The 16121-nt window shown below is 36.8% G+C and overlaps 1 protein-coding gene across 1 annotated transcript; it reads right to left on the bottom strand.

Moving 5' to 3' along the window:
• Positions 1-8442: 8442 nt before the first annotated feature.
• TAS2R39 (taste 2 receptor member 39) lies at positions 8443-9474 on the bottom strand. The gene is given in 1 exon segment (XM_069461675.1): positions 8443-9474. A coding segment is annotated over 1 exon segment (1032 nt).
• Between the last annotated feature and the right edge of the window lie 6647 nt (positions 9475-16121).

The following is a 16121-nucleotide window of genomic DNA, read 5'->3' as shown; positions in this document are numbered from 1 at the left end:
AAAGCATTTGACAAAATTCAACACCCTTTCATGGTAAAAACTCTCAGCAAATTAGGCTTAGAAGGTGATGACTCAACCCACGGAGGCAAAGATCTCAATGAATGAAGATTTATTAAGCCAAAGTTGGGAATGCGCTCAGGAAAAACACAAGCCACAGACAAATCTGTGGCTGTTTTTCTCAAGTGGGACTTGGGAAATTTAGGTTTAAAAAGGAATAGGGCATACAGAGAAAAACAGAGAAGTAAATTTTATCTAAGATAAGGGGAATGTTAAAAGAAAAAAAGGGAGTGAAGGAAGCATCAATTATCCAGATGTCCCTGGATAGGTGGAAGAATATTTGATCTTGTCTTGTCTCTGTTCTGCACCTGGGAAGATAAACCTGTAATCAATATTATTAGTGTGGAATCAAACAAACTTTAGCTTTAGGAGCTAGACTTGGTCTGCAGACCCAAAGTTACAATTTGCATGTCCTTGCTTATGGGAACCAGCAAGGAATTTCCATATGAGTGGATAATCTGTGGGGGACAGTCCTTTGCCTTTTACCTTTCTGTGGGGATCTGGCTGATGAATAATGTTAATGACAGCTATTCCTTTGGAAGGGGGTATTACATTATTCAGCATCCTTCCCCTTTGCATAAGGAATTGGGGGGGGGTATGGTGATCCTGAGATTTTTATTTTCCTTTACAGTGGAGTATATTTCAACATAATAAAAGCCATATATGGTAAGCCTATTGCTAACATCATGAAAAGCTGAAAGTTTTTCATCTACGATCAAGATTAAGACAAAGATGTTCACCCTTGCCACTTCTATTCAACATAGTACTGGAAGTCCTAGCCAGAGCAATTAGGCAAGAGAAAGAAATAAAGGGCATCCAAATTGGAAAGGAAGAAGTAAAATTATCTCTGTTTGCAGATGACATGATTCTATATGTAGACAACTTTAACAACTCCACCAAAAAGAAAATCTATTAGAACTAATAAGCAAATTCAGTAAAATTTCCGGATACAACATCAACATACAAATATCAGTAGTGTTTCTTTATACCAACAATGAACTATCTGATAAGTAAATCAAGAAAATAGTCCCATTTACACTAGCATTGTTAGGTCAATAGTGGGGGACCTCTGGCTCTCATAGAGACAAAAGCAGGTGCCCCACCTTGGTGCTGCCTCAAGCAATTACCACACCTGGGGACGAAGGACAAGGGTGGGCGCCCCACCTTGGTACTGCCCCACCTTGATCCTGCCCTGAGCAATTGCCACACCTGGGGCAAGGAGGAATGCCCTGCCAATCTGCAAAAGAGTGCAGGGAATTCCCCAGCCCACAGGCCAGACAGCCCAGGCATAATAGGATCTGGAAAATGATGTAGAGTAACCCAAGGTTAATTATCACGTCATTAACTGTCCATCAAAGTGGTTCAGTGGTGACATTTGAACCATGAGAAGGGCCAATCCAGACAGTATAAACCAGGACCCCAGACTATAACTAGAGCCTCTTATTACAACAGGAGGACTGTTCGCCACCTGTGGTGAATGTATCTTGATCTTGCTCTATAAACCTAACTTGCTCTTCCTCAATAAACTTTGTTTCACTCTTTCCTTGCTTTCCGTGTGTCTGATCATTCTTGGGCCAAGAGCACACCAAGAACTGAGAACAGACCACCAACCCAACAGCATCTAAAAGAATAAAATACTTAGGAATAAAAAGCAAGTAGTTGAAGGACTTGTACACCAAAAACTATAAAACACATTTTATCTTTATTCTGGAAATAATCTCCTTTGATCTAGGTCTATGGATTGTGTCACTGACTGTAATGGAAAGCAGTTTTTGGTTCTGAGTCCAATAATATTTTTAGTCACAATATTAGAAATGCTATTTATTGTTTTTCCACATGTAAAATCAATTTATAGATAAAGCATAGAAGACTGAAGTATAGTGAAGGAAATTCAAAATATTTTACCCCAAAATATGGCATTTTGACATGCTGGATTGACTGAAGAAGCCTCAAGCTCTCTTTGACCTCCCCACTACAACCATCTGCTCTTGTTGAAGTTTCTTTATCTGCCAGACCCACCTAGAAAACAATTGTTCTTTTATTTCCTTCCCTGCAAGACCAGGAATGTGACCACACCTGAACAAACTCTTTAAGAAGATAATGTCCTGTCTCTCAGACTCATTTAAATTTCAAAGGGAACTATTAAATATTTACCAGTTAATCTTCATTCCCCATCCCATGATCCTCCCTAGTAATCCTTAATTGTCCCTCTACAGAATTCCTCTTTTCTCTCTTACGTAACCCATTTTACCAGAAAGGCATATGAGCTTCTGAACCCCACTGAAGAGCTGAATCTTCATTTTGTAAGGGCTCCCGTGTATACACATTAACATACATTTGATAATTTTTCTCTTATTAATCTGCTTTATTGTGAGTTGATTTTTCAGTGAACCTTCCAAGGTCAAAGGGAAAGTTTTCTCTTTGCCCCAACAAAGTTACAGAAAATCAAATGACAATGTCAATGGAACATGTTACTTTCAGAAGTTATAGGGTGGAAAAGAAGAGAAGATATTGAAGGAAGGATAGGAGAACTAATGTATTCTTTTTATAATGTGGATTTCATATGCATTTACTATAAGTAGTTGAACAAAAAATTGGAACTTAAAAATATCATTCAATAATTTAAAGGCAATGAGAATAAGAGCTAAAGACAATAACGTGAATCAAAATTTTGGAGGAAGACAATGGCAAATAGTTTGAGAGCAGTGTAAGTGACAAATACTCATTTTTTACAGTGATGTGTCAATGAATTTTGTTTATAGATGGGTGAAGAAAAGATACATATGTGTGTGTATGTATTTGGAGCTATTTGATTAAATGCCACAAAAACTAAAGCCATAATTGATAGAAATGTTGCTTCTGGAAATGTTAATTGGAGTGAGGCAGGAGATCGTAGTTTTCCACAAAACATCTCTTTCAGCATTCGATTATTTATTTATTTATTTATTTTTTTGCCCAAAGCCAGTATTACTTTGATAATAATAACCAATTTTGAAGCCACTCTAATTTTACTTCTGTAATTTCTGGGGGGAGATTTAAAAACATAAAATTACTTTTTTTTTTTTTTAAGGATTGCCAATGTCATTAAAAAAAGCCATACATGAAAATAAGAGTTACAGTGCTTTTAATAGACAACTTTATACTAATCAGGCCATTTCACAAGAAAATAAAACCTGTTGACATTACCAAAAAATAGTGGAAAACAATTGTGATGTGTAACATGTACTTCCCAAATTACCTGTTAACTAAGACGGTTGGGAGCTGCTTGATGAAGAATCTCATTGTTTCCCATAAATATTTTCTCCCAGGTGGTTTCTTGATGGCTTTGATGCTCTATTTCCAGCTGCCCTTGGCTATGTTTTGATAGTTGTTGACTTTCTGTCTTCAGCCCCTGAGAATGATGAGATGGGAAAAGGAATTTACAAAACAGGCCTACCAATTTTCTCAGCATGCATTATATTATTCAAAATCTATTTTGTTAAGGTACAAGGAAGCATGCCATTGCTTTGAATATCAAATACTTTTATTTTCATAAACAACAACAAAATCCTGGTAAGGATCAGATGACAAATAATGATGTTAGTCTAACACACCTGTAGGGCAGTTCACATTTTTCCTTTCAGAATGGTTTCCCTCTTGTCACCCTTTCCACTCTGGGTTGTGAGCCCGCTGTCTAGGACATGCCCTGAATAGAATAAAGTGAGCTGTAGCCTCTCTTTCCCGACTTAAGAGTTTTAGGGTTGTTCTTACTTTTTGCTGTTTTGCCTTTATTTATCTCGTCTTAGAAGTCCGTGGACACTAAAGTTCAGAAGAGTCATTGCATTTTCCTGAAAAGAAAAATAAATACTGTCTCTATTTCAGAAGTTTCACCTAATTCTTTCCAGATACATAGAAAATAAATATCTCAACAAGAGAGATGATTTTCTGCATTTTAGATTTTCAAGCAGGCACTTGCTAAGTAGACAAAGACCTTACACTGCTAAAAACCTCAGTGAACATTTTTCAGTATAAAACAATTTTTATCTTAAGTTTAGGAAAAGAAAAGAAATAGGCCGGGTGCGGTGACTCACACCTGTAATCAATCCTAGCACTTGGGAGGCTGAGGCGGGTGGATTGTTTGAGCTCAGGAGTTCGAGACCAGCCTGAACAAGAGCGAGACCCCATCTGTACTAAAAAAAAAAATAGAAAGAAATTATATGGACAACTAAAAAAATATATATAGAAAAAACTAGCCGGGCATGGTGGCGCACGCCTGTAGTCCCAGCTACTGGGGAGGCTGAGGCAGCCGGATTGCTTGAGCCCAGGAGTTTGAGGTTGCTGTGAGCTAGGATGATGCCATGGCACTGTAGCCCGGGCAATAGAGTGAGACTCTGTCTCAAAAAAAAAAAAAAAAAAAAGAATGATGGGGACTACTATGTTGAGATAGATATATTTTAACATGTTAAGAAATCATATATTTATTCTTATTTTATTAAGATTTTTAAAATAATTAAGAATGAATATTGAATTTTATTCTTTTTTTCAACATCTATGAACATTCTTATGTGATTCCTCTTAGTATTATTAATATGGAAAATTATATTGATACATTTTCTAATATTAAACCATCTTTACTTTTATGGAATACACCTGTATTCTAGCTCTGTTTGCTAAGTTTTATTCAGTATTTTTGCATAAATACTGGTAGATAAGGTTGGTTTGCAGTTTTCTGAAAGACAATTTTTGTTAGGTTTTGCTATCTAAATTATATTTACTTCATAAAGCAAATTTTGAAACTTCTTTTAACTTTCATGCTGTGAAACAGTTTACATAACCTTGAAATTATCTGCTTTTCAAAAGTTGATAGAATTCCCTTGTGAACAGCTGGTCCTAGAACTTTTTGGGAAATGGCTCTTGAAAACTTTCTCTCTAGTTCAACTATGATGATTATTCTGCTTAGATTTTCTGAGAGTCAATTTTAGTAAATTTCATTTTTTTCTAGGAACATCTATCTTATCTAGATTTTCAAGCTCATGCATAGAGTTGAATAAAATAGTTTCTTTTTTAAAATTTCTAGTAAATTTTACCTCCATTTCAATTTATATACATAACTTATTTATTTCAGAGTATTATGGAGGTACAAATGCTTTGGTTACTGCAATTTCTCCAATTTGTGGTTATTTTTCCTTTCCACGTGGTTAGTTGTTTTTTATTTTGTGTATTTATGCCTTTTGTCTTTCTTCTCTGATTATATAAGCTAACAATACTAATTTTATTATATTTTTTCAAAGAAGTGGTTTTTGTAGTCATTTTAATTCTCTCTTTTGATCTTTACTTTATTAAATCAATATTTAATGAGTTGTGTTTTCCTTGTATTTATTTTCTAATCTTCTAAATTTTTGGTTTAGATTTAGAACTTTTATTTTAATTAACATGTAATAATTATACATATTTATGGGGTATAGCATGAAATTTTGATACATATACACAGTGTATAATGATCAAATCAGGGTAATTAGCATATATATCACCTCAAACATTTATCATTTCTTTGTGTTGGGAATATTCAAAGTCCTCTCTTCTAGCTATTTGAAAATATACAATAAGTTATTGTTAACTACAGTCACCCTACAGTGCATATAGGACTCTAAGACTTATTCCTTCTATCTAGATTTCTAATTTTTAAAATGATTTCTTCTTTAACTCTTATTTACTCATCCAGGCCCTTCCTGGTAGGTTGATTTAACACCACCACCATTATGCCCCATTTATCCTAGGTTTTATTATCTGTGCTTTCCCACTAAAGTAGAAGATCTGTGATGATAAGAGCACTGTTCATTGTATACATAGCGCCTAGAATAGTATCTGCCATATATCTGGTGTTTGCCCAATAATTGTTCAATTGATAAATGAATGATCCTCTAATTATACACAATACAAAACAGAAAAAAAGAGACTTACGAATTAGATAGAAGATAGACCTATAGATGGTTCCAACTGAAAATATTGTGGCACTATTTAATGAATTGGAGAAAACTGAAGGAGAAATGTAGATAGAAGGAAATGTAGCTTTGGGCAAATTAAGAATCTACCTTTGAATGTGCTGCTTTTGAGATGCCTCTAACATAGAGATTTCAGTATAATTTTTATATTCTAAGAGATTTAAAAAATTAATTTTTAAACTGTACAATCAGCTTCTTAGTGCTGACATTCAAGGATCACTAGATATTTAAGGAAAAAGCTTTAATCATGGAAGAGAAGAAACTAAAACACAGAGAAAAATGGAACTTGGAGGAAAGAGAAATATAGGAGGAGGAGAAAATAGAACATGTCTAATTTTTTTGTCAAGTGACACTTTCTACTGAAATATTGGGGATGTAGGAGAAAACTGGTGCTTTAGTAGATTTGCTAATGGGACTATGAAAGATTGTCCTTTTAATGCCATCTGTCAAGGAATTTAAGGGCAGCTTCATCAGTTGAAATGAGACAGGGAAAAGAGAAGTTGGAGGTTTGATGACCAAAGAAAAGATTTGAGATAGTCATTTTAGGTTGTTAGTGAGTGACTTCTCTAGGGAAATACAGGATAGGAATGCTAAATGAAGTTACTCATTTGAGGGTGAAGAGCAGGAATTTGTAGGATCATAAGTTCATCTGGTAATGAAGTACTCTCAAGTAGCACTCAGCTGCTTAGAAGCAAACAGGTGAATGTTAAATAATCAGGTTCATCTAAATGTGGGATTATTCCACATTATGGGGTTGAAGAGGGAGACAGCCCAGGAAATTAGAGTATTGTATGATTCATTTATGTAAAAATTATATTAAGGAAAATTTCAAACATATCTTGAAATAAAAAGAATAGTATGAAGAACCCCCTGTATCTGAAACCTTGTCTGAAGAAAAAATCATCAACATATGACTAATACAAACCTCCCCACTCTTCACTTCTTTGCCCTCTGATGGATTATTTTAAAGCAAATCTTAGACATAGCTCATTTCATTCATAAATACTGAAAATATTTTTGAGGGGTAGGTATAATGAGTGACCGGTAATCCCAACTGAAAATGAAAGGAAGTGAAGAGAGGAAAGGCCTGGCAGAGGGACAGAGAATATAGAGATGTCAAGGGACTGAAAGCCAGTGATGTTTCCATGGCAGCAAATAACATGGAAAAATAAGAGGTAGTGATAAAACAGTGAAATGCTTAATTTGTGATTTTGAAGTTTGCACTTTTTAAAATAAAAGCCACAGGGAGAGACTCAATCAACAAGTGAAGGTACACAATCCTTTCCCTCAATTTTTTTTCTGCTTACCAAGTTTCTTTCTAATTAAAAAATACAGATCTTTTAAAATTTTGAAATTAATGCATGCATACTAACATTCTACGTAGTTCAAACAATGCAGAAAGTGTAAATACTTCATTTATTCCCCAGATAACTAATGTCACTACTCAGAAGTCTGCTGCTAATTGTTTTTGGTACATCCTTCCAGAAACTTCTTATACACACAAATATATGTATATTCTGTAAAAAAAAAAGATAAATGGAATCATAAAATATCTCCTTTTTGCACTTAACAATGACATAGGAAATTTTTTCATCTCAGGATACATGCATCTATTTCACTTAACAATGTTAATATTAATATAATATTCATTTCAGACATTCAAGTCCCCTTGATAATGAACAATGCTGCAATAAAGATCCCCTTGGAATTTTTTTGCATATATCCACACACACACACACAATATAACCATATCTGTAGAAAAAATTCTTAGACAGTAATATTTAGGTTGAAAGTTGTTTTATATACTATAATTTTGATAGATAGTTCCAAATTATTTAGATTATATCTTTGGAGGATGGAGACAAAATGCATTTCCAGCTGCTGCTCAGAAAGCTTCTCGAGTAATCTGAATCTGTTTAAAAGGCATGCAGAGGGAGAAAGAGAGAAGCTGTCAGGAACTCAAGTTTCAGAACATTCTATTTCGGTGGCTATATCAACCTTTCTGTACATAGGAATCACCTGGAGAAGTTGGCAAATTGTCTAAGTTCCAACACCAGAAATTCTGACTTAGTTGATCTGAGGTTGGGCCTGGACGTTGGTGTTTTCAAAAATCAACCCTAGACATTCCAATGAGTAGTCAGTGCCTAGAATCGCTGCTTTAGATAGAGAAAGGGGAGGTAGAAATAGAGGCCTCTGGTAAAGAATACGACAAACATCACTAAGATTGTGCCTATGAAGTAAATGAGAAATGAAGATCAATCTCCTACACAAAAAGTCACATCAGGTGAAAGGGTCAGGTCAGGTTAGGGGAAGAGAAGAGGAGGGAAGAGAGAGATCTAGGGGAGGGAACAGCAGAGCTGGTTGGGTCAGGTCCTGTGGCCGCTTTGGGTGCTGGTCACAGAGATTACTCTGTCACATAACGATGAACTTGAGGCTGAAGCCGTTTCCAGGCTCTTCTCAGCCCAGGGTTGTCCTGAATCAGTAGAACTGAGTGGCCAGCAGGGTAGGCAGCTATGATGATTTTGCACAAAATAGTCCAGGAACTGTAGGCATCAAAGATGTTGGACATATAGAGAAATAGAGCCACTGCATTGACAATGTAGAGAATGAGGAAATAGTTGGTGGCTCTGATGGCACCCATGTGAGCCTCCATGCTGGGGTCCCTGGAGCCGGTGGCATTGCTTCCCATGTGTAGGGTATGTCTCTTGAGAGAGAGGATCAGCAGGGTGGCTGCCAGGATGAACATGATCAGAGGAACCAAGATTCCCAGGTTATAGAAATAAGCCAGGTTGACCACATTGGTCTCAGAGAAGTATTTTTTCTTGGTGGAGTTGGAGGAGGGGATAGGAAAAGAATTATTACAATACACGGTGTAAATGTCTTTGCAGAAGAGCAGGCTGTGGCCGAGGGAAATGAACATTGATAGCCACAGAAGCCGGGGCATCAGTGCGGAAATTCTCCACTTCAGCTGGAGGAAGAGTGGGTAGGAGAAATTGGCAATCTTCACAAAGTAGAAGAAACTGAGCCAGGCAGCAAACCACAGGCTACAAAAATGTAAGAACAGGAAGCTTATTTTGAATGCATCATACACAGCATCTTCATAGTAAAAACTTAGAGAGGTTGAGCTGAGGGTAATTTCTAGCATCATGAAGATTTGGAGAGCTATTCTGGATACACTTAGGAAAAACAGGATCCTGCCACTTGTGGGAACTACCTTATTCTGGACCCATTCAGCTGCATTTATAGCCGCGATGAACCCATTTGCAAGGATACCAATGATGCACTCAGTGCCTATAACTGTTAAAAGTAAGATGATGAGAAATGATGACAATTCCTCTTCTGAGGGACTGTAGGCTTCCGTCATCCTGAGCTAGTGCTCTTTGGTGTCCGGGGGACAATGCCAATGGACAGATCCTTGATAGCTCCCACTATGCATGTCATAGGAGGAAGCTGTTGATGCATCATTTCCAAATTTACTTCATTTGTTTATCTCAGAATTCTTAGCCCTAAATCTAGAGATGCAAATGATGGAAGGATTTGGTTCCTATTCCTTTCCCTATTTTCAGACATGTTGGTATCAGTTCAATATGTCTCTAGGGGGCCTGGAGAAGCACTTGAGTAGAATCTTTTATAAAGCATTAACCTGCTGTTGAGAGCTGTGTTCTTTGGTAGCTTGTATTAATTTGAATATTGGCCCACCGAGTCACCATTTAACTTAGTTTCACTTAATTTGTGACCTCAGGAAATGATTGAAAATAATGATAATAATAACTGCTACATAATACTGATATGTATACATACATATATGTATTTCTTATTTTGTGCTGAGCAGTGTTCAAACAATTTATGTATGTGCATTACCACATTTAAACCTCACAACAACCCTGTGAGGCATGTACTGTTATTATCTCCATTTTGCAGATCAGGAAACTGGGGCATACAGAGGTTAAATAACTTGGCCAAAGTCACACAAGTAGAGAGTAATAAAGTTGGGATTCAAGTCCAACTCACCTGGTCCCAGAGCCCACATTCTTACCCACTATGCTATGCTGCCTAGACCTGTGGATTCTTTTGAGTGCTGAAGACTAAATGCAGGGTTGATTCAACTGTGACATTTTTTTCCTGGTATCCTTTTATGATGTCCTCGCCATTTAAGGAAAGAATAATAAAGCAAGGAGACACTAATTTTAAGAGATAGGAACTTCTTTGCAAAATAAAATTACTTGAGAAGTAATAAATTTCTTTATGCATAAATGATTATACATAAACACATTTACTTTTTATTTTAAGCAAAACACTAGGAAAGTAAGAGTTGAAGGAAAAGCTTTCCAGTTCCTTAGGCTGACCAACCTTAGGGTAAAAACAATGTCCCAATCCACCCAAATTTGGGATATTAAAACCAAAATAGGTAAAAGAAGAATCATGTTTCTCTTGTTTCTGATTTGAAAATGTAAGCATAGGGCACATGATGCTAAATCAGACTTTTCATTTCAGAGTAAATTAACTTTTATGAATATATATAACTCTAAAAACAACGTTAATGAAGTAATTCTAGTAATGAGAAGGTTGGCGAGTAAGATGTCTCTGAATATCTTTATAACATTTGCTTTTTACTTTACTCAAAGCTTCTTTTAAACAAGGCAAAAACTTATGAAGGTTTTCTGGCCTCACTATTTATTTTAGACAAGTTATTATGAATTTTACCATCTCATTTGAAAGTCTCTATTCCTGGACTCCAAATATTTCCCTAGAACAATGTGTAATAAACAACTGCTACTCTCTGGTTTTTCCCACCCATGTGTACATTTAGGCCTGGAGTATGTTAGGTTCTCTGGTTTGATTTTAAAGGGACTTTTTCTTGCCAGTGGCTTTCTCTAACTTCTGCTGATCCAGGTTTCCAAGAGTGTGAGGGGAAATGGGACACACTTGTCATTATATCCCACTCCCAGCAGCCCAGGGCCTGCCACCCAGAAGGCAGCACATAGACACTTGCTGGGTGAATGAATAAGCTTCCCAATGACCCTCAGCTCAGAGAAACTCTTTATAATGAGAGGCATGAGGAGAGATGGCAGTTCCATCTCCTCCCAAATTTGAACTTGGGCAGGTTCTATGCCTAAATCGAGTGTGGGATCATGGACAATGCTTGTGAGTGAGGACATAGGAGACTTTGTGGAAAACACCTATGAAAGAAACACTGGTGGGAGACAGAGAAGATAGAGGAGGGGGTGCAGAGACAGAAAACAGGATGAGAAAGACCTCAGACATGCCTGAGCTTCACAGTGCAGGGCGCTGCAGAGGGCAGGGGGCAGGAACAGGGACCACAGACATCACCGAAGGCATTTCAGTCGAGGCTCTGCTTGCCACAGCCTATGCCAGAGTTGCTTCCTGCAATGGAAAGAGAAATACTGTGGATGGAAATTTCCAGGGGCAATCTGAGGTGGAATGAAATAACTTTTCTAGGTGAAGAGACAATCTCAAAGTGGAACTTGTGGACTAATACCTGTATGGCATGCCCAATTTCCTAAATTCATCTTGGATGTATTCAAGTGTATTTCCAACCAACGAAAGCTCATGAAGAAGACACTGACCCATTGAGGATATAGGGAATGGCTTCCAAAAGTCCAATTTCTTTGGTTATATTTTTAACTTATTATTGTGACATAGAGATGAGTTGTAAAGATAGTACAAAAAATTCCCATGTACTCTTCACCCAGCTTCCTTTAATGCTTAACATATAACCAGGTACAATGATCAAACCTACGAAATCAGCATTGTTACAATACTATTAGCTAAATTTTTGGTTTCATTTGGATTTTTCCAGTTTTTCCACTAATGTCCTTTTTCTATTCTAAGATCCAATCCAGGATACTGCATTACATTTAATCATTCTGTTTGTCCTACAAACTGTAACAGATTCTTGGTCTTTTCTTTCATGAAATTGACTGTTTTGTTTGTTTGTTTTTTAGAGTCAGGGTCTCACTCTGTTGCCCAGGCTGGGCTCAAGAGATCCTCTCACCTCAGCCTCCCCAGTAGCTAAGACCACAGGTGCTCACCAGCATGCCTGGCTAGTTTTAAAAAAAATTTTACTTATTTTTATTTTTTGTAGAGATAGGGTGACCTTGACAGTTTTGAAGAGTTCTGGTCAGATATTTTGTAGGCTATTCCTAGATTTGGGTTTGTCTTCTATTTTCTTGTGATTAGACTAAGGTTATGGATTTGGGGAAAGAATGCCACAGAAGGGATGTGCCCTTCTCATTGCAGGGGCTCTAGGTATCAATGTCTTACTACTGGTGATGGTAATTTGATCACTTATTTCAGATGGTATCTACCAGTTTTCTTCACCATAAAGTTACTCTTTTTTTCCTTTTATACTTTATCCATTGGAAGCGAGTCACTAAATCTGGCTCACACTCAAGGGGAGATGAATTAAACTTCACCTCCTAGTGGCAGAAATCTCAAAGAATTTGTAGACATATTTCTGACTTGGGTGGTGCAAGGGCAATATATGTAACCAAAGTGTTTGTACTGCCGTAATATTCTGAAATAAAAAAAAAAACCCAGTAATATTCTAGAGGAGATGCTTTGAAGCTATGCAAATACCTTGTTTTTCCTAAAACTCTTATCCACTAATTTGAGTATTCATCAGTGGATGGTACCTGCAGCAAGGATTACATTACTCTGGTGTTCTAATGTTTTATTTCTCTCATTTGTTTTACTTTTATTAATTAGAATTACTCTTTAAAAAGAATTGTTTCTTCTCTACCATTTACTTATTTAATCAAACATTTATTTGTGTTAGTATGCACTCTCATATTTTTGTTTTATATGTGTTTTTTTTTTTTAGTCATATTCCAATAATTTTTTCTTAAGTACTTCTTTACTCTTGGGCATTATAGAATGTTTGTAAGGTAATAATATATTTTTCCTACCGCAACCCTAGAATTAACCTCTTATCCAAGGAGTCTGGATTCTGTTATTGGAGGATGGTATTCAGACACCAAGATTTAAGTATTTAACTTTAGAAGAAACTGCCAAACTATTTTCTAGAGTAGTTCTACTGTTTTTGACAGAATAAAATTTTAAAGTTTGGTTAAGTTCAATTTATCAACTTTTCCTTAATGGATTGTGCTTTTTGTGCGAGATCAAAAAATTCTTTACCTTTTATATTTAGGTTGATGATCTATTTAGAGTTAATTTTTGTATAAGGTATGAGAAATGTGCTGAGGGTTTTGTTTGTTTGTTTGTTTGTTTTGGTATATGGATATTTAATTGTTCTAGAATCATTTGTTGTCAAAAGTATTCTTCCTCCATTGAATTGCCTTAGTACACTCGTCAAAATCAGTTGACTATCTTGTGGGTCTATTTCTTAACTGTCTCTTCTCTTCCATCTATCTATATGTCTATCCTTTTGAGAAAAACACACTGTTTAACAACTGTAACTTTATAATAAATCTTAAAGTCAGATAGTGTGAATCTTACAACTTTGTTCATTTTCTTCAAAGTTGTTTTGATGTGAGTGGAGGCTCTGTAAAAAGGGTTGAAAAGATTCTTTTCAGTAGTAACTGGTTAATTTTAACATTGTCTATTTTCCTTTAATTTTCTGCAGTTTTTCTACCATGTGTCTATTGTGAACTTTTATTATTATTATTATTTTTAATCTGTCTTGCTTGGCATTCAGAAGGGACTCTAGATATGATATCTTATATATTTTTTAAAACTGGGAAACTTTCATCAGTTATATCTTTAGTTATGGCTTCTCAAACTTTTCCTCCATTCTCTTCACCTGGAATTACTATTAGACTCAGTTTCTCTTAACTTTTAATATTTTTGTTTCCTTATTCCATGTTTCAAAGGTAACAATGTAATTTATCATGCAAATGAGATGCTTTTGAGAGTGAAAAAGGTGCTATGATGATTAAAATTATGTAATCATTTGAAATACAAATTTATTGGCTAAAGCTTTTATATAGAAGAATATAACTTGAAAAAGTAGAAGTCATCCATGTCTTCATTTCTTCATCTCACAACAAACAGATGGTCACAGTAATTAATTCCTCACAAGTCCTTCCAGAATTTCCCATGTATCTTTTTTCTGGTTCTTGGCCATTCACTTTGGAATGAAGGTAATCAATAACTACCTCTTTTTATGAATCTATTTTTATACTATCAGTAGTCATCGATATATTCACTATTCCTTGCTTCATCCCTATCATTTTTATATCTTGGATGAATAAAAATTAAAGTTTTCCCTCTCCTAGTAAACTTCATATTTCAGTTTGTATTTGTTCTTATTTTCCCCTATATTCTGACATTGGTCTTTGTTGATCTTCAAACCCTCAGTTGACTTCTTTCCAGGCCTCTCAACATCCAAATGCTAGTTCATGTTGCCCACAGCAAATGTAAACATTTTATCACAGGAGTGGCTTTTTATTTTTTAATTTTAATTAATTTTTTTATGTCAATATATGAAGGGAGTACAAATGTTTTTTTTTTTTTTTTTTTTTGAGACAGAGTCTCACTTTGTTGCCCTGAGTAGAATGCCATGGCGTCAGCCTACCTCACAGCAACCTCAAACTCCTGGGCTCAAGCAATCCTTCTGCCTCAGCCTCCTGAGTAGCTAGGACTACAGGCATACACCACCATTCCTGACTAATTTTTTCTATATATATTTTTAGTTGTCCAGATAATTTCTTTCTATTTTTAGTAGAGACGGGGTATCGCTCTTGATCAGGCTGGTCTCGAACTCCTGACCTCGAGTGATCCTCCCGCCTCGGCCTCCCAGAGTGCTAGGATTACAGGCGTGAGCCACCACGCCTGGCCTAATTCCAGAGCATTTTTATGTTCTAGGTTCTTTCCTGACTTCTGACTCCTGGAGAAGGGGTTAGGATGAGACTTGGCTGCCGCCTCATTCTGTCCTTACTTCTGCCTGGTGGAACCTGATGTGGCTGCCTTTCGCTATAACTCCACTTTTATTCCTTTAGCATTTAATTCTCTTGTTTCAATAAGTAGTTCATGGAAACCCTAGATATCATGGTTTCAAGGCAAAATGCTATGCTTCTTTCTCTGGGGTTCAAGGGCTGGCCCTAAAGGCTGGCATTCTTTAGAGCTAGGGCTTAATGAGGGGATTCTCAGGTACTGAACACATACCGAGGACCATAGATAAAGTGCCTAGATGTGCTTGCTTGGTTTTACAGAAGGTTTCTGGATTTTTACTCATGTCTGCCGGGCACTTGCTGTCAACCTAACTGTTCTGTCCAGACAGTCTCTCTACCTTTACAATTCTGGTTACTTCCTCTGAGAGACTTCCACAAGTACTCAGCAGGTTGTAAATTACTTTTCTGGGGTCAAATGATGTTTCAGCTAAATATTAAGAAATATCTATCCACAGAAGATGGAGCTAATCAAATCAAGAGCCAGTTTTCTGAAGGAATGGAAAGAATGAGGCAGTTAGTAGCAAACTTCAGCAGAAAAGCTGTTCTCAGAGAGAGAGAGAGAGAGAGAGAGAGAGAAAAGAGATCTATCAGTTTTTCAATAGTATTAGGATAGCAGTGGTAATGGAGGTTGGAGAGTTTGTGAGTTCCTTTATGATGAGGGTTGGCAGCAAGCCTTGTCTGCTAAGGCTCTAGGCCTGCTCTGTCCAATAGCATTTTTCTGAGATAGTGGGAATGTTTAATATCTGCACCATCTAATATGGCAGCCCCTGGGCACATGTAGCCATTGAGTTCCAGAAATGAGGCTAGTTAGTCCCTGATTCTGCTGCTTGCAGGGTGACTCCCATCCCCTGGGACCTGAGCAGCTACTGGAGGGCAGTGGGGTGCGGGAGAGCCAAGTGGCAGGGAGGTGTGGGTGCCTGTGCTGGCTCTGCCGTCCCTTTGCCATGAATTTTAGGACCACTGCTTTTCCTCTCTGAGAGAACGGCTCCTTTCTTCCCTATTTCTTCTTATTCTCATACCTGTGGGCAGTGAGAACCAGTAGAATCTCCTTAGTAAGGCCACATATTCTAGAAATTTGGGGCACTCTGGGGCTGTTCAGGGGTAGATTTTGTAAAGAAGACATGACAGAACACGGAGAAGCTTGCAAGAA

The sequence above is a fragment of the Eulemur rufifrons genome, chromosome 29 (genome assembly GCF_041146395.1).
Source record: "Eulemur rufifrons isolate Redbay chromosome 29, OSU_ERuf_1, whole genome shotgun sequence".
NCBI classification, from domain to species: domain Eukaryota; kingdom Metazoa; phylum Chordata; class Mammalia; order Primates; family Lemuridae; genus Eulemur; species Eulemur rufifrons.
The sequence above is the reverse complement of the archived record's forward strand: the minus strand, read 5'-3'. Positions and strand labels throughout refer to the sequence as shown.